Source organism: Dermochelys coriacea, chromosome 12 (assembly GCF_009764565.3).
Source record: "Dermochelys coriacea isolate rDerCor1 chromosome 12, rDerCor1.pri.v4, whole genome shotgun sequence".
In the NCBI taxonomy this organism is placed as follows: Eukaryota; Metazoa; Chordata; order Testudines; family Dermochelyidae; genus Dermochelys; species Dermochelys coriacea.
The window spans coordinates 33,638,288-33,661,932 of record NC_050079.1 but is presented as its reverse complement, the minus strand read 5'-3'; the positions used below and the strand labels follow the sequence as shown (position 1 = coordinate 33,661,932).

Sequence of the window (23,645 nt, the reverse complement as noted above, 5' to 3'; positions counted from 1 at the left end):
CACCCCCTCCTGCACCCCAACCCCAATTTTGTGAACATTTATGGCCTAATATACAATTTTTATACCCAGATGTGGCCCTCAGGCCAAAAAGTTTGTCCACCCCGGACTAAACTATACTGACCTTGGTATAAAAACAGTAAATTTCCTTTTTAAAGATATGTAGGTAGCAAATGTTGTAAAAGTTGAAGATACAAAATTCAATTGCCCTTAAACCAGTCTCTGGTTTTGTGATAAAAAAAATAGCATATCAGTTCTGGGGCCCATAAAATTCAGCCTGAACCTGCTTATGCACAGACAAATAAGGACACAAATGGATAGTTGGCACATCTCCAACGTATTGCACATGGAGAAGGACAATTGTGCATAAACAGGTATTCTGCAATCATGCAGGAACAACACTTTTACACACATTTTTAAGAATGTGAAATCTAGAACAGCATTTGATAATGTCAGTTCCTCAGTTCCAACCGCTTTTCATTAAGGTATTACTGTTGGTTTTTATTGGTGAAAGACTCCTCATGCAACCCTGGGGCATGCTCCTATACTCCTTACTCAAGCAAAATCTGCATGTGAATAACTCCAGAGATGGGTTCCTTTGAAGACACAGCATCATCCACACCCATTGTCCAACTCTAGTGTCTATAATTCACAATTGGATAAATTGGAGAGGATTTAGAGAAGAGCTACAATACTCCCAAGGGAATTCTTGCCAAAAAAATAATAATTCTACACCAAAAAAATAAAAACCCTGCAGGTCCCATCGTCCCACCCTGGGACACGGACTTAGCAGTGAGGTTGCACCCAACGCTGACACAGCACAAGTGCCAGTTCTGCCCCAGAAACACACCAGGGTCCTGCCCCCTCCATGCCAGGTGCACCACGATAGCAAGCAAGAGGAACAATCCATGTGTGGAGCAGATAGGCTCAGCCTGGCAAGATCGAAGCGTGGAGAGGCTTAATGTGGGGATCCAGCTGTGGGGTAAGAGGGTTCTGTGTGGGGCAATCTAGGTGCAGGGGGGCCTGGATGTGTGTGGGAGAGGGGCTCAGCTGAGTAGGGGCTCGGGTGCAGAGGGCTCAGTGCGAGTGTTCTGGGTGGGGCGGAGTCCAGATGCAAGGGGGCTGAGCGAACTGTGGAGCAGCTCCCTCTGTACATTGACCCCTCCCACAGCAGCTGAAGAGTGAATGGGGCTTCAGACCTCCCACCACCCTCATCAACTTCAGCTTTGGTTTCAGTGTATCTTAGATACTTTTATGGCACCAGTTATTACAGTATCAGAGTGCCTCACAATCTTTAATTTACGTATCCCCAGAGCAGTGCTATCACCCCCATTTTACAGATGGGGAAACTGAGGCACACTGCAACTAAGTAGTCACACAGGGGGTGTCTGGCAGAACAGGGATGGAAACCAAGACCTCAAGTTCTAGGCCTTTGTTGTGACCCTTTAGATGACAATGCTGCTCCAAGCACTGGCCAGAAACGTTCACCTGAGAGCAAAAAACCCAATACTTGTAAGAAATCCTTTCGCTCTTCAAAAAGTGTTTTACAAATATTCATCCACATAGCTGCCCTGTGAGGTGTCATCATCCCCACTTTGCAGATATGGAAAGCGAGGCAGAGCAGTCGAGAGACGTGTAAACTGAGAGATCAGTCAAGAGCCAAAGAGGGAGTCAGTTTTGGAGCCAAGATGAGAACTCAGGAAGGTCCTGGCTCCCAGTCCTGTTGTCAGACCATGAGAACACGCACTTCTCCCACTGCACCCCCAGGGCTGATCACACTGCCACTCAACAGCTCTTTCTGGACAGGCAAGCAAAGGCCTAAACCTAGGGCTGACTTCATTACTGCATATGGCAGCAAAGCTTCACTGCTGGGGCCAGTCAGGAAGTATCAGCTTTATAATTAACTGACTACAAATTAAAAAAAAAGTTAAATTGCAGCATTCAGCATTCATCTGTTTCCTGGAGTTTTCTAAAGATGGGAATTCTCTCTGGGTAAAGTGGAAACACCATCACCTCACAATTCAGCACATATCAAAGGGGGATCAGTTATGTTACCTTCAGGTAGTAAAACAACTATGGAAACTAACATAACCTTAACTAGATATAGTATCAGCTGAAGCTTCTCTGCCCTATGGCTTTCCTTTGTTTCATGGTTCTCCCCTATTGTGGTGCTTTCTTATTGAAACACATCAGAAGCAGAGCAGGAGCCAAGTGCAGTAACGTGATCTGGCATCCAGTAAAGAATGGTGCAGCTGGCACACTATGTCCTTCCCCTCCTGACTAAGCGAGTCTGTCTCTGATATCTAAAATCTCTCTGAGCCCCTATGCTTGGGAACCCAATTTTGTTCATGCCCTTCCATCTCTCTTTGTACAGCAATCATCTGCCCAGTACCACAGATTGCTTGAAGAATGGTGTTATTTCCTGCAAGAACATGTTTCCATCCACACAATGAGAACATGTTTTATTTTACCCTTAGGAAAAGGCTAAATGAGAGGAAATGAATGTTATTTTCTGCACTGAACTAGAAGTACAAACATTAATGCTGCTGGGAAAAGGGGGTAGCTAAGCTGCATTAAAGTGCCACCCACCGAGGAGTTAATTTCCTTCTCCAGGCATCATACAACTTGCATCAATTCTAAAGAGAAATTTGCAGCTGAATTTGCAAGAGAGCATCCTGTGCACTGCAACAGGCTATCCAGCACCTCAGCTAGCAGAGCAAGGATTCTCTCTCACTCATCATAAAGAGAAATTTTGAAGACTAAAATCTACGCCATTTTTTGCATGGGCCTGAGATGAGCAGCTTCCATTTCCCACAAGAACCCATATATGCCACCTCCATAATTCCGATGAAGTGAGCTGTAGCTCACGAAAGCTTATGCTCTAATAAATTTGTTAGTCTCTAAGGTGCCACAAGTACTCCTTTTCTTTTTGCGAATACAGACTAACACGGCTGCTACTCTGAAACCTACAATATGCTGCGGCTTCCTCAGCTGGGAAGCATGAATCCTGAGGTAACTCCTAAGCCTCAGTCTCCTCACCAACACATAACAGAGTAACAATCGCAAACGACCAGGCAAGTTTCACCAAGTTATATTTTCCAAAGCAAGTCCTTGCAAGTGATAACTCTGCAAACTCTCTGGAACAGTGCCAGAGTCCTCAATCTAATTCTGAAAGACCACTGCTGACTTCCTCCCACCTCTCTGTTCAAGGACTATCTTGTATTCCCCTTGCTTAACCTACCCCACTCCCAGGATCTCCAAGATGACCCCCCTCCATTGGTTTCTCTGTCCCTACTCACACTGTCCCCCATGGATCTCCTTGTCCCTACCTCACCTTCCAAGAATTCCCCTGTCCTTTCACCCCATCATGCTCCCCCTCCTCAAGGCTCTGACTCACTGTGGGGAGAAAGGACTGTTGTGGCTGCTGCTGTTAGTCCAACTCCATCTGTGACCCACCTCACTCTCTTCACCTTCTCAGGCAGTGCTGGGGGCCTAGCCAAGGCAGGAAAGCAGAGTCCCAGCCTCTGGGTTCCCACTTGATTAGCAAAGGGACAACAGCCTCTACAAAGGAAGCAGCTAGGTGCTGCTGGGAGTGGGGAGTTGAAAGTGGGAAGGGGGAAGCATCCCCTCTCCCTGCCAAAAACTACATACATCCTAGTTTCAGCCACGAAGAAAGGGCAGAAAGCAAAATGATACAGTGGTGGTGATTTCCTTCTCTGTTATACGCATCAGTGAATTTCATATGCTTGCTGTCTCCATAACAAAACAGAACACAAATTCCTAACGAAAGAGCAGGTGCAGCGTCCTGGACTCTCACATGTTACATAGGTCACATCTTTCTTATACAAAGTGTTGTTTGTTACTTTAAATTCCACTCCTATACTTCATGTAGAAAAACTGACCAGGAAAACTAAGCAAAATCTAAAAAGGGAGAGATTCATACCTGTTCCTTCTAGTCTGGTCAACGGAGTAGATCTGCTTTCTCAGCCAGCTTAAAAAAACAAAACAAAACAGAAGTTATTTTAAGAATTAAAAACAAACAGGGCCTGTTCAATATCGCAATTTCAGTGATGAAAGTAAGCAGAGATATTTAAACTGAAAAGCTAGCACATTCTGAAAAACGAGTCACAAGCATTTTCAGGTGCTGCATCTGCCCTAGTTCATTTTTGTGGCTTTACAATAAATATTTTCCTATTTCTAAACAAAATGTTTTTGTCCCCTTGTTGTGTGTGACAAGCCCACATAAACAAGGGAAATGACTAACCATACACATGGGAAACAGTGAAAATAACTGGGCACAAAAGAGCCAGATCTGCAGCTGGTATAAACTGGCATAGCTTTAATGGAGCTACACTGATTGGCACTAGCTGAGGATGTGGTCCCAAATATCATCAAATGCATGAAGTAAAAATGAAAAAGAAAATCTGCTTAATCTCTTTCAGCTGTAGTAATCTTTTACGTATCTTAGGTTAAAAAACCATCAATCAGACAGAAGTGTCAATTTTAGGACCAGCATCCCTTTAATGATATTGGCAATTCTGACAGGGAAGATCTGTTCATATAGACAGGTTTCATCCCAAAGGATAATCATAGCATTTCACTAAAACACTCATATACACTGTCTATACAGGAATCACTTTGTTGTTGCTGAAATGCAGCCACCTCTAGAGTGATGCACAGCAACTGTATAACCGTACAGAGCAACACCACACACAAAAGTTAAAGACAGGAAGTGAGGAATACTTTTTCCCAGCTGAAATTGGATTTAGATGGATTTAGGGCAGGGCATCAACACCTGAGCTGTAATTTGGACAAACAACCAATGAAGAAAGACAGGCCATGACTTTTCCCCATTGTGAACGAAAGGTGAATGGGGTGAGAAAAGATCAAGTCTGGCAGGGGGCTCAGGGCCTGTTGAGAAGAGGGGGATTCTCTGCCCATGGCTGGGTGGTGGGAAGGGGGAGAGGGTCTAGTTGTGAGATCCTGAGAAACTCCGAGTCACTTGAAATGGAGATGCCAACACACACACACAGACCAGACATTCCCATGAACTTCTTAAAGACTCTCTTTGGCTTCCAAACCTGGAACCAAGCGAGTTTATATAACAAACCAACCAACCAGAGAGCCAAATCCATCACAGTGTAAATAGCCATAACTCCATAGAAGACTATCTAGAGGCATATGCTTTTACAAGATCTGAATTTGGACCACACTTTAAGTATAGCATGTTGTCTGTAGAGTATTGCTCTTAATGTAACTTACAGACCACACTGGTTTCATCCTTGAAAATGTCTTTTCAGTTTTTCACTATCAAATTGCAAAGAAGTGTCAAGCTGTTGAAGAGTCTCTCATAAACAAAGGGGGGAAAATTCCATGTACCTCTCTGTGATTGCAGGTGTGGAAGCATTCATAACCTCTTGATGCAAGATATTCAAGCCACACAGCCATTTATCAGCATCATCTTTGGAATCAGCTGCAAAGATTAATACACTGTGAGAAACATTAATACATAACAAAGACACAATCTGTGATGTTTAGATAAACCCTAGCATATAACGTGGGTTGGCTACCCATTCTCTGTGATAATCTCACTATAGAGCTTTACGCTGTCAATCCAACACATTCCAATGAAAGAATCTATGTTAGTTAAGGTTTTAAAAAAAAAAAAAAAAACCTGCTAGACCTATCAAAAACATCTCCTTTTAAAACTTTGTTAATCAGAACATAAGACTTTCAAAGCTGCAGCAGAATTACTGCCAGCCTACAACTCTCACTGTGATAACAGCAGAATTTTTGCTTTTTCCATCTTCTGTTCTCAAGGTGGCCAAAGTACATGCTATGGGCTGAATGTAGCCCAGAGCCATCCTCTCCTTTAAAATTAACATGTGACCTGTGGACGCTACAGATTCCAGCATGCAGTACTCTAACCCTAACCCTTAACATTTCTGAGTGGCCTGCAAAACAAATCCTTCATCCTGACTGCCATAATCACATCACTATGCACAGTCTATGCCAGACTATAGTTTGTGGGAAAGTTAACTTCTTGCATAAAAGGTGTATTTGGGAGACGAGTCTTTAAGTTCCCTCAGACTCCTACGGCAGAATTAGAGCTCAGATGCTTGTTCCGTTCATTCTTAGCTTTACATTTTCAAGTCTATTTTCAGAAGGAAAATGGCTAGAAATTTTATTTTGTTCCAAAATGAGTTTGCATCTACACTTCTAGTACCAGATGCAAACCAGAAGGGCCTGCTGGTGATGATCCAACTTGATCCGAGTATCTACTAGTCAGATCAAGTTCATGCACTGCATTCTGGGAGCTACAGACCCTGAGGGACACAAATTTTATTATTAAAGGTGCAGGTGGGCTGCAATTTCCCTTTCATGCTGCAGATTAGGTGCAGCCTTTGCAACCCTCAGTTGGGCACAATTTGGACAGCCCTGCATTATAGCATTCCACTTCAGAAATTCATCAAAGCTTCCCTTCACCAAAACAGTCCTCCCGAAGAATTATTTCCTGACAATGCCTCCAACTTGAGTAATTTCTGCAATACCCTTTAAAACAAAAACAAACAGTCTCTCAAAAGATGCACATTGTTTTTAAAATTATACTTTCAAACAATGCTGTATTCTCCAAAACTGAAGCAGAGCCCAGCTTCAGATCCCTGTGGGAAATCTTTTTTCAATTAGTTACGTTTTTGAAAAAAGGACAGACACCACCCACTGCTAGTCTAACTGTCCCAAAGCAATTCTGTGTGTAAAGAAAGCTGCCATTCCCCGTTAAGTAACAGTTACCTTGTATTGTTCTCAGAAACCAAGACAAGGTGCTTTAACAAAGAAAAGGATTTTCCTGATATTGAAAATATCAGTCCTGTTGTTCTGAGAATCTGTGTTATGGCAACAGACCTCCTGGTACTGATTGCAAGTAGTTTGAGAACAGAGACTAGATTCTGAGAAAAAAAAAAAAACAAGGGGAAAATACAACTCAACAGTGCTCAGTGCACGATTATATTTAAAAAGATGCTGCACATTCTGAAATTTCAGGGATATTATGGGCTTAATCTAAATTCAGATCTGGTATGTAGAGCCAAATTTTCACAAGCAGCCATTAATTTTCAACACACAAAATTTGTGCATGCTCCTTCACATGCAAACCCACATTTAGTACACCAATCCTCTGTGCAATTAACTGTACATTATTTTACAAGCATAAATATAGGGTTTACTTACACACATGGGAAAGTCCCTCAACTAGGGAGAGCATCACTTCCACATTTAAAAAAAATCTCTATGGCTGTTAGGATTATAAAGCTTACAACACACTGATCACTTCTCTACTCTACTAGGAACATCTTAAAAATTACTTCAGTTTTTATTACAACTTTGCAAATGAATTTAATGCTCATGAAACTGACAATGTTGATCTAGCATAGGACCAAGGGAATTCCCATAAGCAATGAAACCATATATTCCTGTACCAAAGAAGATTCAAGACCCCTTCAGGAGGTAGTTATCCCCTTCTTAAAGAGAAATTTCTTCCTAATCTCCATTGATTAGAAACAGTTTCTAATCAATGCTTTTGATTGTTAAAGCACCTTGTCTTGGTTTCTGAGAACAATACAAGGTCACTGTTACTTAACGGGGAATGGCAGCTTTCTTTACACACAGAATTGCTTTGGGACAGTTAGACTAGCAGTGGGTGGCGTCTGTCCTTTTCAAAAATGTAACTAATTGAAAAAAAGATTTCCACAGGGATCTGAAGCTGGGCTCTGCTTCAGTTTTGGAGAATACAGCATTGTTTGAAAGTATAATTTTAAAAACAATGTGCATGTTTTGAGAGACTGTTTTTCTTTTAAAGGATATTGCAGAAATTACTCATTACTTATGCCCTGAAGTATAAGGGTATATCACATCCAAAATTCTAGTTTTTGCTTTTTTTAAAAACACCCTTTTTAATGTAATTCGATGATCTCATTTCCATAAAAATATCCAATCCATTTTTTAATCTTTCTAAGCTTTTGTGTTCAATGATATCTTGTGACAAAGAGATTCATGGCATAATATTGTGTTGCGTATAAAAAGTATTTCCTTGTATTAGTTTTCAATTCCCTGTCTTTCAATTTAATTAACATCCCTTCTCCTCATATAGACATGCACATCCCTTACGGTTCACTTGAGCATGCAATTCACCTCCTATTCCAGTCCTTGGCCTCTCGTAGGGTCTGGTCAACACTACAGGGTTAGGTCGAGGCAAGCCAGCTTAGGAAGCGTCTACACTTAAATTTCGCTCCCACTGGTGTAACTGCCCTGCTATGCCGACTTAACTCCACCTCCATCAGGAGTGTAAAGTAACAGTCGTATAGTTAGGTCAATGCAACATCAGCGTAGACATTGCATTGCTTACATCGACTGTTGCTGGCTTTCACAAGCCGTCCCACACTGACAATACAATTGATACAAGTGTTCCTGGTAAGGAAGCACACTGCTGACACAAGAAGCAAAGTGTAGACACATACAAGCAATGTAATTACTGCCACAGCCGTATGCCAACGTAAGTTAGGTTGACTTAATTTTGCAGTATAAACATGGCCTAAGTAAACAGACCCTGCCTGTTGTGTGGTGGTTTTTTCTGATGTGGTCACTAAGAAGCAGGTTTTGGATCCTAAATTCACTTTTATTTGTGACCCCAGGCAGGTTTAAGATCCGGGGTGAGACCCTGGCTGCAGTAAAGCCAATGGCAAAGTCTCCATTGACTTCAACAGGGCCACGATTTCACCCAGGTCTCCAGTGTTAAAACACCTCTCACTTGAGATATTTAACTGGAAAGGATCTACACTGCTAAACATGAGTGAATGAATAAAAGATAAGTAATTCATAAAAAAGACTCTCTATAATGTTCCTTCTAAAGAGACATCAGGGAACTGCAGGGTATAAAGAAATGAATCAACAGAAACATACACATAGGGATTTACTATATATTTACTGCTTATACCTCACTTATGCCTTGTAGTGAGTGATAGGCATTTCATCTTCCTAAAACATACAGAGCTGGTGTCAGGGAGGGTACAAGACTGCTTGCAACAATTCAGACACCTAAAATGACCCACTAAGCAGCCATGAAAATGATCCTTTTAAACAGCACAAGGAAAAAAATCTCACCTAATAAAAGACAGGTTTCAGAGTAGCAGCCGTGTTTGTCTGTATTCGCAAAAAGAAAAGGAGTACTTGTGGCACCTTAGAGACGACTAAAATTTATTTGAGCATAAGCTTTCGTGAGCTACAGCTCACTTCATCGGATAAGTACTCCTTTTCTTTTCACTTAATAAAGTATTTTTACACAAAAATTACAAATGCCACAATTCAAGGGCATTAAAAGCAGTAAGTGGGAAAGGGTGCTTTCTCTCACCCTCCTCAATTTTAAATGTTTGGTATGTTTTAGGAAGGCCAGGGAAAAAGAAAAGCAGCCTAAGCTTTGCATTACTGCTCTGTCAATGCTATAGATTTCTAATCTAGAGGGTTTACTGTTTGAGGTTTAAAGAAGAAAGACAAAAAAAAAAAAAAAAAGTACCTGCTAAGCTTAAGGTGTTGAGAACAAACTGGGCACCATAAAAAATAGTAAAGCAATGCTCTTTATTCTGTGTTGCTTTCCCGCGCTCAAAATCCTTTGCATTTTTCCCAGGGCGAATTTCCTTTATTTCCCTCAGATCCACTGAAAGAAAATAACATGTGTCAGTACAAACTGTGCTTACATAATTCGAGCAGAGACCAGTGCAGGAAGACAAACATGTCAAAACATTTATTAATTATTATTATTGTATTAATTTATATGATTCTGACGTCTGGGACTTGCTACTGTGGTGACTGCTTAAATGTGTTTCTACCCTGAAGGCTGGGACAGAGGAGAGTGGGAGAGGAAGAAGAGGGTAGCTTTTTTGCAGAAACTTAAAATAATGCAGTGACAACATTCCTGGGACTTCAGAGTAGCAGCTGTGTTAGTCTGTATTCGCAAAAAGAAAAGGAGTACTTGTGGCACCTTAGAGACTAACAAATTTATTAGAGCATAAGCTTTCGTGAGCTACAGCTCACTTCATCGGATTCCTGGGACTGTGACACTCTCTCCACTGACCAAGTTATGTATAAAATCAATAGGCTCGACAGAAAAAGTTGTCCTCACACTTTTGCAGGTGTCATTTACTTTGAAGCTGGAGTTCCCTTTTTGATTGGCAAACTGTTTGGGGGTACTCTAAAGGGACAACACCCCACCACTACCAATTGATGTTACTTTATTTGTACCATGAAACCAACTCAAACCTTTTCTGCAGAACTTGAGCAGTTTTTGTGGGGAAATCTACGCTTTACACTTATGTTTTAGAACTTTTTTTGGCTAAGCCTCAATGTAACCATTAAGCTATCTATGAACCTTCCTCTGCTCAGATCCAAACAGGTCTCTGTCTTTTAATACAACTTCTAGCAATGCTGAGTGACCTATGCCTTCCCATAGAGCTTAGCTACACTTTAATAAAATCATGAAAGGAGAACACTGTGCTGATATGTGGCCTAGAGTCAGTCCTCTGTTTATCATAGTCGGAGGCCTGGGTCCGCATAATATTTGTGAGGCAGCACTGAAATAGAATATGTGCACTCTTACGATAAGATATTTATTAGAAAACTGAGGAAGTGGTTTCGCTCTGCCTGTAGACTGGACAGAAGTACACACGGCTCTTCCTACTTTTGACAAGTCAAGAGTTACTCGTTACAGGATGAGGAGAAAACCAAAAATAAAATAAATAAATAAATAAATAAATAAATAAAATGAAATTGCACAGCTGCTCTTGAAATGTGTTTATCACACCATACAGTGTCAGAGGAAATTCACTGGGGGTTTCTGTTTGTGTGTGTTTACAATTCAGGGATACAGACAATGTATTTTAAAAGAGCATCTCCTTGCTAGTAGATCACATCATATCAAATGTAGTGAAATAAAGAGGGGAAGGGCTGACCACCTGTTTCTAAAGCTCTGTGGGATGATTAATTTTTATGTGATGTAGTTTGGTGTGAGGTGGTGGAGTGGGTTGATCAGCAAAGCCTGGATGGTAGAATATTCATACATCTGGGAAGTCCTTATTGTTAGTGAGATATCCCAGGCCAAACTTACTGCTCCATTTGGAGTTGTTTATCCCAGAGATGACATTACTGCTAGGAAAGGGGAAGAAAATTATTTTTTTGTATTGAGGTAGCCCTTATAAGCTGCAGCCTTTGACCAGGTTCTGTACAAACATGGAACAAAGAGACAGTCCCTGCCCCAAGGAGCTTTATGTCCCCCAGATATCTATCTGCAAGATAAAGTGACCACTCCTTCTCCCAGATTCCACCCAACAATTCCCAGTAAGAATAGTGTGGAAAAAATCTCCATCCAAATTTTTCAAATGTGGCTGCGTAGAGTAGGCTCCTAAATCTACATTTAGGTATTGAAATATGTAGCCTGAATATCAGAGATGTTGAGCAATGAAGAGCTCCCACTGAATATTCAGCCCCTCTGAAATTCTTACTTAGGTACCTAAAATGGATCTCAGCCTATCTTAAGGTGTCTGTGACGGTTTACCATAGTGTCACAGTGTCCACATTTGAAAATGTTGGTGTTACTTCTCAAGCATGTCAAAAGGAGTTTGACAAAGACACATCAAGGTGCAGAGAGCAGATTTCAATTCAAAGTAAACCAAGAGGGAAACATTTATCAGATTCCCTGTAACTCTACTTGAGTGCCTTAACCATTCAGCCACCACTCCAGACCTCCAGTCTTGAAGGTTATGGGTTTTGTCTTGATGGATCTCAAAATGAAATGCCACCTTCAGTTCACACAACTGCAAAATGGGTACCTGATCCATAGGGTTAGGGCAGTCAAAGGCAGCCTGACATGATACTGGCCTCATCGCTCCCTTGTGTGCTGTGAGCTATGAAACTAACATGCTTTAACCATGTCAGCCCAATGAGGCATTAGCTTGGGGAAACTTTGACTTCACTAAAAGAAAAGGAGTTCTTGTGGCAGACTAACATTTATTTGAGCATAAGCTTTCGTGAGCCTCAGCTCACTTTGTTAATCTCTAAGGTGCCACAAGTACTCCTTTTCTTTTTGGAAATACAGATTAACATGGCTGCTACTCTGAAATTTGACTTCACTATAACTCTACTGAACACCATACACAAAACCCACAGATAAAAACAAAGATTTCCCAACCCTAATTGTTGTTTCCATTTTGAGTTACTATTACTCCATACTGACCTCTAACATAGAAAGAGTCAAGCTTGCTTAATTTCTTCCCTCTATTGCACGCACGCACACACCTTCTTTTCTCTGCATTATAACCGTGATACTTCACTCTCGTGCTCTCACCCTCTCTGGTGTGTATGTGTTATTTTGGTTAGGGGTGTGATTATTTTTTTTTAAATCAATATAGTTATACTGGTTCAACCCCTATCATGGATGCAGTTATACTGATGTAAGGTACAGCTCATTCCCCTTTCGTTACAGGAATAAGCTATACCAGTTATAAGCACTTTTATACTAGCAGGGGTTATACAGTTTTAACTATATCAGCATAGTTAAAGTGGAACAAGTTATGTGTGTGGATGAGAAGAGCCACACTGCACCCCCGGCTCTGCTCAGATGTGCTTTAGAATTCATTTAATCGGAGGACAAATAAGGTAGTAAACTTATTATCCAGTTAGAACAAGTAGCTGAATGGTTAGGATCAGATTTTTAAAAGATATTTAGGCATTGTTCTGCTCAGTGTTGCAATGCCTAACACATTTAGGTGTCTAGATCTCATTTTAAAAAAGGGATTTAGGCACCAAGTAAGCACAAAAACACCTAAATACCTTTAAAAAACTGGGCCTATGTGACTAAGCTCAACTATTAGGGAAGGAGGTTACGAGGGAGGGAGAACAGAAAGAATGAGTGCGATATAGGTCAACTTCCCTTTCAAGAGTTCAAATTCAGAATCTTTTATGTTCCTGAAATTATTATATTTTATTTCCCTTAGAAAAAACATTCTACAGAACTTTATAGGAATGAAATCAATAGGTCGCTGTAGAAACTATCCTAAATAAACTCTAGAATAGAAAAGGATAACCATTCTATAAGGCTGTTTTTTAACCACCTTGTTGAATTTTATATAAAGATACATAATTGTGTGTTGAATTTTATATGATTAAAACTAGGCCACCCTATAGAAGGGCTATCCTTTTGTATTAAGTACTATAGGGCTTTTCCATATGGGCTATACTGCGTATTCTGAGGGGGGACAACACACTGGGAAAAAGTGCTCTCTCTAGGGCACCGTCATGGTGAAAATCATGGGTTAGACCCTCAGAGAGAGAGGAAGAGCCACAACAGACATGACCCAGCTGTTGTGCAGCGCTCCTCTGACTTCACAGGCATAGAGCTCACTGTAGGATCAAACTCTACAACTCCACTATCCAATCTAGCTGCCCCTGACTGAATGAGAAAAGGGTATAGCCAGAGAAACCCATACCCTGGAGAAAGATTTTATTAAAAATGTCGCAAATTCAGTCTGATAAGTTTGCTATACTGACAAGATCTTATAATCAAACATCTATAATGCACTGGCAGTTGAACAGAATGGTCATTTATTGGGAAATACAAACAGAAAATAACTCCTGCCCCAGCAATACTCATAGAATGCACCAGAAATTCTATCATTTGACACTCTCTTGCTGTCTTGAAGCACTAGACCCTTTCATCTTCCCAACTGTGTGTTCAAAATATAAAGCCAAGTTCAACCCCCAGATATGCACACAGTATTCCCATTACATCAGTATGTATGTCCAAGGGTAAATTTTGACACCAATGGCCTGATCGTGCTCCCACCATAGTTAATGGAAATCACACAGGGCCCAAAAGGTAGCACTTAGAGTTTCAACTCCCTGGTGGTCCATAAAAGAGTACTCAGAACAAGACAACTAGCACACATCCCAAGGAAATATAGAACCATAAAACAAATCAAATAAAGCAACAGACACAAACTCAGCAACATGAGAAAGAGGAAAACCTCACATTTATTCTAGTAAATCTCATGCCAGTTTGGACAGCCAGAACCCGATAAACCAGTTTCAAAATGTCAGGCTTCTAGTTTACATTTCATCCATTCCATTAGGTGGCTATTTCTGTGGGGTTTAAAAGGATTTCTTTGGGAGACTAGTCAGTCATCTTCTCGATTTTGACAACTTATTCAAGTGGACTTGTGGTATAGTGGCCTATGCATAGTTTAGTGGCCTAAGCATGTGGCTCAAATTCCAGTTCCAGCTCTGCCAATGAGATGAATGGCCTTAGGCAAGTCTTAATTTCTATGCATTGGGAAGTAGATAAATAGTATTATATCACAGATGTTGCATGGATTATATGCACAATGCCTCCAGGAGCTCCCATTGCACCAGGGCTCAAGTTTTTTGCCCAACAACTTTTGACACAAGAAATCTTTATTTTTCTCCATTCAAATAAGTTACCAAGAGAAATACTTATTTAAATAATGCCTATTTTGAACAATCTAACTACTATTATTTTTAATACAGTAGTACCTAGAGGCAAGGACTAATCAGGACTGGGACCCTTATGCATGGTGCTGTACAAAAACTCAGACTAAATGACAAAATTAACCCTCTGGATGTAACGAACAGTTGGAAACAGAAAGTTTCTCTAAGAAAATGCATATGCATAGGCCAGCTTCACCCCAGCTAGATGGTTCCAAGTCCGATATATATTTATACATTGTAACCAATAAATAAAATCAACTTCAGAAATCCCTACAAGCCATCAACCCAGCTGTTACCAACTGTAACTTCTCGTGTCTTGCTTACAATATTCCTGCTAATACATCCCAGAATCATGTTCGCTTTTTTTGCAACACTGTTACACTGGTGACTCATATTTAGCTTATGGGCCACTATGACCCCAAGATCCCTTTCCGCAGTTCTCCTTGCTAAGCAGTCATTTCCCATTTTGTGTGTGTGCAACTCATTGTTCCTTCCTAAGTGGAGTACTTTGCATTTGTCCTTATTGAATTTCATTCTGTTTACTTCAGACCATTTCTCCAGTTTGTCCAGATCATTTTTAATTTTAATCCTATCCTCCAAAGCATTTGCAATCCCTCCCAGCTTGGTATCGTCTGCAAACTTTATAAGCGTACTCTCTAGGTCATTATCTAAATCATTGATGAAGATATTGAACAGAACCAGACCCAGAACTGATGCTTGCAGGACCCCACTCGTTATGCACCTTCCACCATGACTGTGAACCACTGATAACGCCTCTCTGGGAACAGTTTTCCAACCAGTTTTGCACCCACCGTATAGTAACTCCATCTAGGTTGTATTTCCCTGGTTTGTTTATGAGAAGGTCATGTGAAACCATATTGAAAGCTTTAGTAAAGTCAAGATATACCATGTTTACTGCTCCCCCCCCCATCCACAAGGCTTGTTAACCTGTCAAAGAAAGCTATCAGGTTGGTTTGACATGATCTGTTCCTGATTGTTACTTATCACATTATTATTTTCTAGGTGTTTGCAAATGAATTGCTTAATTATTTGCTCCTATTTTCTTCCAGAGTCAGAAGTTAAGCTGACTGGTCTGTAAGGATCTTGAAGAGGGTCTTGAGAAAGGATTTGAAGGAAGGAAGGAAGAGTAGTGGTTTGATGGACAACACCACAGAGGGTCTTGTGTGCATGAGAGGTAGGCATAAAAGAATGTATAAAGATGCCTGTGTAAAACATGGACAAAACAGACAATGGAGGCTGACTTCATTAGTGGGGCAGGGCTGAAGTGATAATGCATAAGGACAAGTAAGTAGGGAAGGAACAACTGAGCTGCGAACTGCCTTACAGGTAAGGACCAGGAACCTTATCCAAACCCCAGTGAAGTCCATCAGAGTCTTTCTAAGGACATCAACGGATTTAGGATCAGACTCAGAAATCAGTTTTTGATGTGCTGGAGAAGGGGGAGCCCGTGAAGGGACTCAAAGAGGGGGCAGAACAACATGTCAGGAAGCATAATTTAGGAGCAGTGCTTTTAACTGACCTGATGGAATAAGTAGGGTCTCAGGAAGACAAGAGAGAAGACGGTGACAGATTATAAGATGTGAAAAGATAAGAAGCTTCAAAAACCTTAGTGGTATGGTCAGAGAGAAATATATATGCAAGTATGGATAGGAGTACACATACATACTTAAAACACAGGAACAGAGGATGATTTTGCCTGTAGCCAAAATTTTGCTCATGCATTTGAAAAGTCGATTTCCGAAAATATAATCAGCCATTTGCAAAATGAGAAGTTTCTTCTTCAGAGGGGCAGAAACCTGACTTGATCCGACAGACACACAGAACTCTGCAGTGTAGGAAAGTGTGCAAATGAGCACCCAGCAAATGTAAAAAAGCTTTTTTTGTTTCCTTTTGCAAATGCACCTTGCTGTGGTTAGCAGAGACAATGGCTCCATTCTCACTTCCACATAACCCAAGAATTAAATTATCAAATTGCCACTGACAAGGTGTGCCACTGTACACCTGTTGTTTTAGTCAAAACATGAATATGGTGTGGGGCTGTGAGTGCAAAGCAATGTTTTTCCATCAGAGAGTAAGGTGGCCTGGCCATCTACAGACAGTACACACCCCAGAAAACTCTCACACCTTGCTGTACATACAGCAACTTGACTTAAGGCAGCACTTCAGTTCAACCAAAAGCTGTCCAGAGCAGAGCTCTAGTAAATATTTTCAAACCCATGGGGCAGACATGGGGCCCCACCTCCATGGGGGAGGAGTCCTGAGCCCCAGTGCCCCTCATGGGGCATAAGCCTCGAACCCTGGCACTCCAGGAAATACTCTATGAGAAATTAAGCCCTGATTCAAGAATAGTAAAATTTAATGAGAAGTACTATACTGTAGTGGACTGAGCAAAGATTATAAACCACAAAACTATTTGAAACACAGTTACAAAGCCTAAGCATTTGATACAACGCAGAAGACACACAGGGCTAAAGTTCCAAATGACAGGGAATTTAGCCATGTGACAGACTGAACTAGTGGGAGATGCACAGCTAACACCCACAGTTTAACAAATTCAGGTCACACAAGTACATTTTCCTGACTATAACTACATTTTAAATAGAAGACTTCTCACTAGGCATCTCCCAAAACTTCACTGAACTTTTTACAGTTCTCTGTAGTTTGGGATCTTTTAGATTAGGCAGCAGTCAATGTGAAAAGGCTAGGGTTTGAAATTGTAAGGCAAAGTCACCCTAATCATATAACTATTTCTATCCCACTGTGTAACATTTACATCAGGGGTAGTCAAACTACTGCCTGGGGACCACATCCAGCTCTTGAGCTCCCACCAGGGAGTGGGATCCGGGCCCCGGGCTTGCCCCGCTCTGGTGCTCCAGCCAGGGAATGAGGTCGGGGGCTTGCCCCACTCCACGCAGCTCCTGGAAACAGCATGTCCCCCCCTCCAGCTCCTATGCATAGGGGTAGCCAGGAGGCTCTGCACGCCGCACGCACCCCAAGCGCTGCCCCTGCAGTTCCCATTGGTCAGGAACTACGGTGAACGGGAGCTCCAGGGGCAGCACCTGCGGACGGGGCAACGCGCAGAGCTGCCTCGCCGTGCCTCCACGTAGGCGCTGGAGGGGAGACATGCCACTGGTTCAGAGAGCTGCTTGAGGTAAGCACCACCCGGAGCCTTCACCCCTACCGTGCCCCAACCCCCTGCCCCAGCCCTGATCCCCTTCTGCCCTCCGAACCCCTCAGTCCCAGCCCAGAGCACCCTACTGCAACTTCAACACCTCATCCCCCTCCCCACCCCAGAGCCCGTACCCCCAGCTGGAGCCCTCACCCCCTCCCACACCCCAATCCCCCATTTCATGAGCATTCATGTCCCACCATACAATTTCCATACCCAAATATGGCCCTTGGGCCAAAAAGTTTGCCCACCCCTGATTTACTTGCACACAAAAAAAGTCGGGCGCAGGGTGGGGGGAGAGGAGGATTAAATCCCAAGAAGTGAAATAAAAATAAATAAAATGTACATTTAATGGAAATGGAGTCCTGGGCTTTGAAGAATAAAATACTGACTGAAGTCAATGGGAGCTGTGGATGCTTGGTGCATTTATGCACATTTATGGTGCAGAAGGGTTATGAAGTTCATCTAACGCTGTTCCTGTTTCACTGATTGGCCGTAACAGGAAGTCTGGCCTTTGTAAATTAGCATTTAAAACACAAAGTGCATGAGCTGCTGAAGGAAAGAAGTGATCACAGAGCAGTTAAAACCTACACATGTTCATCTTTTCATTTTACCACAGAAACCAAGCTCTAAATACCCAGCTGAAAAAAAAAAAAAAAAAACACATATACAGTAACACCGAAGTCCTTTAAAGTCCCTTGGGTAAGAACTGAAATAGATCAGCTTCAAAAGGGGGGAAAAAATGGTGAATTTTAACGTCTCTTTGAAAAGTAACTTCATACAAATCAAAAAATAAATTACATTTTTAAGATGAGCTAATAAAACAGATAGTTGGCATTCAGGATATGCAAGAAAAAGGAAGTGATGGAATGCAATTTTAAAGAGATTGGTGTGGTAAAACTTTACATGTATGTATACACTGCTAATTAAGGAAATTCAGACAGGTAAAAGAAAGTGACATGGCTCTGACAACCAAGAAAATAAAAGTTACTCCTAGAAATTGGCATAATCAACCCTAAAATTCAGCCACAGAAGCACTCCTATTGTTTTATACACGGTAAAAACCTTCATTTCTCAATAGGAAAATATGCAAAATATTCACCACTTTTCCCATAAGGTGTAGGTGGCGTGAATGTTTATTTTTGGTCTTTAGATCAGTTCATATGAAGGGGAAATAGATGAGGGTTTTCCACAACACAGCATGTTCCCTTCAGCAAGATGATCTTGAGTAAAACTTTCAAAAGCAACTAAGCGACTTGGGTGCCTAAGTTACATTTTCAAAAGCAACTCACATGCGGAGGAGGCAAAATCCCAGTGACTTTCAATGAGATTTAGGCACCTACACCACTTTGAAAATAGCACTCACAGGTGTTTTAAAAAATGTTTACCCCGTCTCTGAAGGCTGGGGAGTTGTGCAAAATTGAATTGTTCTCTCATTGGAAGGCCATTAACGAAGATTCTCAAACTAAAATTAACTGTTGTTTTCAGACACAAACTTTGCACAACAGTATAAAGTTCAAGAGAGTTATACAGATCAGAATTAATTTAAAAGAAATATCACCCTTAATAATCAGAGTGGCGCTATCTTTGGCACGATAGATATGACTGTATCAACATCTACATCAAACTCCTCTTGTCCAATCCTGATGGCTGCCCAGTCTGCCAGCTGGTATCCATATAATCACACTATGCTTCTGTGTAGTGCAGCTCTGGCAAACCTTGATAATCAGATATCCTCTTAAAAGGGTGAAATACTGCAAGAGACACATTTCACAGGCAGAGTTTCCTACCTACAGAGTAATCCAATCTGAGAATGAGAACAAAAGCAGTGCAATCTCAGGAGCAGAGCCAGAAAATAGGACTCCTAGATTCTACTTCTGTCTGCCACTGACTTGCCAGGTTAATTCTCTGCCTTAAATTCATCCACTGTAAATACAGTAGTGGAGCATGAAAATCCCACCTATCCACCAGAAAGGAAGTGGGAAGGGGGGGACGAGTTGGTTGTTTGTTTTAAACAGGAATTCAGTGGAATTCCCTTTGTCAGGCAGAGGGACTCTCAAGGCTCCTGGACTGCATGGATAAAATAGTGCCTATTTACATATTTCACAGGGCTATTGCAAAGCTCTTAAGGCCACATTTTCCACAATGCAGTCTCTAAATCTGTGTTTGTAATCTCACAAAAACCCATATGGTTCATGATTTTACATCGGATAGTTGGGAACTTAACCACCCAATTTACAAGCACAAATAATAATAGCAAGCCCTTTTATACTGCTTTCCATCAGTAGATGTCAAAGAGCTTTACAAAGAGGTCAGTATCATTATCACCTCTTACAGACAGGGAAACTGAGGCATAGAAAGGGGAAGTGACCTGCTGCAGTCACCCAGCAGGCCGGTGACAGAGCCAGAAATAGACCCCTAATCTTCTGACCCTAGTGCAGTTCTCCATCTGCTAGGCCACAATGCTTCCCCAAATCTTTAATATTTGCATGTGCAAGAAGGGTAGCTGCAATCAGAAAACACAGGCCATATGTTATAAAGACATTTACATGCCAATACTGGAAAGGGGAGAACTAAGAAGAAAAAGTTCTCCATAACCAGATTTATTTTTTAGCCAGAAAACAAAAATTATGTTCTTTTTACAAATTAAGAAACTGAGGCAGCGAGAGGTTATGTTAAATAATAAGTATTTTAGTTTAGTTTATACTAAAATAAAATATGCTGCACTATGGAGCTTTCCACATCTTTCCCCTAGAAATGAAGGAAGTAGCAGACAGCAGCAAGCACAATATTCTTACACTGCATCCAGCTAGCACTGGGCTTAAGAAAGAAGAAATAGTTATTATGCTCTACTCTGAGGCATACCATCAGCATTAAAAGCCTTAATTCGGACAGTTTATATTCCAGTGTTTAGCAACTGTTAGCCCATTATCTGTGCAAAGCCTCTGCGTGTCCATGTCTGTCACTCACAAACACAGCTATTTAACCTTCTAAGAACAACAATTGCAGAAAAGATACAGACCATTAGCAAAACCTCCTGATTGCTCTCCTTGAAACTCCCTGCTGATGTGAGGCTACCAAAAAACACATCAGATAAAGGTCTGACAGCTGATATGCTACAACCCCAGTTGATGACTCTTCATAACTATCCCACTGCTGTCTTGACTCCCCACATCCATTTGTTGTATCTAACTGTTGTTGTCTCCCATCTTATACTTCAATTGTAAGCTCTTGGGACAAGAACCATCTTTCTAGAATGTGTTTGTAAAGTACCTAGCCCAATGGACCCCTGATTCAGGCTCCAAGCAGCTACTACAATACTATAAAGAGAATGATGATGAGAAAGAGGAAGAATTGGAGACTCCATTCCAAATGAAATCTTGTGAGGTTTACTGTCAGTCCAGTTCTCATGCAAATCACAGACAGCTCATAAGAGCTTGGATTTGCACAACAGCAAAACCCCATGTTTGTTGCAAACTCACAGAGAGCTGACAGGGGCTGGATGTGGGACTAGCAGCCATACTGTGGCAGAAGTGTGCAGAGGGAGACAGAGAACAGACAATTTAACAATTATAAGTAATGAGAAGAGGAGACCACATCTACACGCACTTCTCTCCTCTCAAATTGTCAGCCTACCTCCATCCTTGACCTCCCTCCTCTTCTGCCTCTCCAACTTATCCCTAGGTGGCATAGTCCGTTCTTATGGCTACAATTCCCACCTTTACCCTGCCGACTCTCAAAATCTACCTTTACCTTCTGTGCAGCCACACACGACTGACCATTTTTCTGTATATCCCACTTCCAACTGAAAAACGAACTTCTCAGCTTCCTTGCAAAACGTCCCCCTTCCATCAATGTCAATAATTCCATTGCCCTCCCTACAGCCTAGTGACGGTCACAATCTGCACGTCAGCTGTATCTCTGCCACTTCTCCCACAACCAGACCATCACCAAATCCTGTCACTTCTTCCTTTAAACTTCATCCTTTCCTCTCCATTCTATCAGCTAAAATCCTTGTCTAGGCCTTGGTCACCTCTTGCCTTGACTATTGTAACCAGCCTTCCTGTTACCTCACTCCCTGCGTAAGCCAATCCAACAGGAGTTTAGAGTTTTCTGAGAATGAGAACTATGCACCCTACAGACCACTAGATGTAGTCTGGTGGAATGCTATAATTACCTAGTTAGTATCTACTGACATACCAGCTTCTAAACAGAAGCTTAATGGTTTTGGATCAGGGTGGATTGATTTGGATCAAGGTGGACTGATTTAAATCAAAGTGATTTAAATCACTGATTTTAATTCAGCAAGAAGAAAACTTTGATTTTAATTTATCAGTTTTAAATGCGTTTTACATTTTTACTTTTTAATTATTTTCCTACAGAAAGGTTGATTGTCATTGGTTTAAAACATGTTGATTTGCAATTAAATATAGCCTTTACAGTAAATTTGTTATTTCTTTTTGCTAACCAATAACTACACCTATACACATTTATTTAAGCAATTACATAGCTTAATTTTATACTCTTAATTTTTATATTTTTTATTGTGTCAGGATATGGGTGACTAATCCATCTCTTATTTCTTTTTTATTTGCAATTTGAGTCTAGCTCTATTTGGATGGAAATCCAAATTTAATTTAAAATGCATAAAAACAGCATTTTAATTTTATTATTAAATAAAATTCCCTTCAATGTGCTGGATACATAAGAAAAAACTTTATCAAAACATGTTTTTCAATGTATTAAACAAAGGAAATATTATCTGTAATTAATTAATTAAACTGATTGTTTCTGGTCACCATGTCCTTTAAGATTTTAAAAACTAGTAGGTCTCATCCCCTCACACCTAATTTTCATTCATAGATTGGAAAATGAAGACAAGCCTTCCCTATTTTTCAACTCCCAGCTGGTTTCCTAACTTTGAATGAACTAACCAATGGAACTGAACTGGTTGAATAAACTGAAGAAAATATTCTCTCTGCACCTGCAGAAGAGGCTATTGTTGTCAAAAATTGGGTTAGCCCCTTCTAGGTGCTTAGCTAGTGACTTCCGCCAGTTCAGTGGGGTTTTTTTTTAAATTTATTCCAAACTGTAGGATCAAACTACTGGCATTTATTGTCAAGAGCTAGCGAAAAGAGGAACCTTCCCAAATTTTCCCCCACTTCCTGACTAGTAGATGTGACCTGTCCCAGCTTTATAAACATTCCCACATATCTGAAAGTTAACTTGATTTTACCACAATGGAAGAAATCAAAAATATTGACAATCTAGGTCAGCTTCCTTTTTCTTAAAAAAAGATTGCAGAAGTCATTTTACAGAGGATTGGAGGTGCTCTCAAAATGGCCCAGTAGATAAAGAAACGTCAAGATAATCCACCCTGTTACCTTCGGCAAGAAGCTTCTTTTCAAAATCTTCGCATGTATGCACGCACAAACGCGCGTACACACACACACACACACACACACCTTTTTCACATTCAACTGAGACACCATTAACTCATCTGAGTGTAAGTTCGCATAGCTGTGAATCATCCCTCTGGAAGTTAAGCAGTGGGAATCCAGGAAAAAGTTTGCAGAAAATTGCAAATCTTTCACTGACTCCAGCAGAACCTAGTCACCACAAACTTTCCCTCAAAGGCTTTCCACGAAGCAGCTCAATGTAGTTAAAGGATGAAATGGGTGTTATGGATTGGTCTCTTGGAGCCCTGATCTTGTCAACTGCTTGGTGCATGATCCTGAGCAAGTCATAACTTCTCTAGGTCTCAGTTTGCTCATCTGTAAAAGGGACATCATAATATCTTATGGAGATTTGTGAGGCTAAATTAGATAGGCTTAGATTAAAATATTCTAATTAATTATTAATTATTATTATTATAGGAAATCCTGGCTTGGTTAGAAAAGACCAACAACAA

General features: G+C 41.0%; 1 protein-coding gene across 8 annotated transcripts in view; it reads right to left on the bottom strand.

The window, feature by feature from the left end:
- PLCG2 (phospholipase C gamma 2) overlaps positions 1-23,645 on the bottom strand; it is a 92,254-nt gene that overhangs the window by 49,965 nt on the left and 18,644 nt on the right. For 6 of the 8 annotated variants that reach the window (XR_005288374.2, XM_043495266.1, XM_038367814.2 and 3 more), the window contains 3 exons: positions 9,563-9,703; positions 5,377-5,470; positions 3,941-3,988 (listed from right to left, as the gene is read on the bottom strand). Coding sequence is in view for 7 of the 8 variants with exons in the window: in XM_043495266.1 (XP_043351201.1) it covers positions 3,941-3,988; positions 5,377-5,470; positions 9,563-9,703 (283 nt within the window). In the remaining variant the exon portion in view is untranslated. The remainder of the gene's footprint in view (positions 1-3,940; positions 3,989-5,376; positions 5,471-9,562; positions 9,704-23,645) is intronic. The other 2 variants (XM_038367818.2, XM_043495268.1) reach the window with 1 other exon arrangement.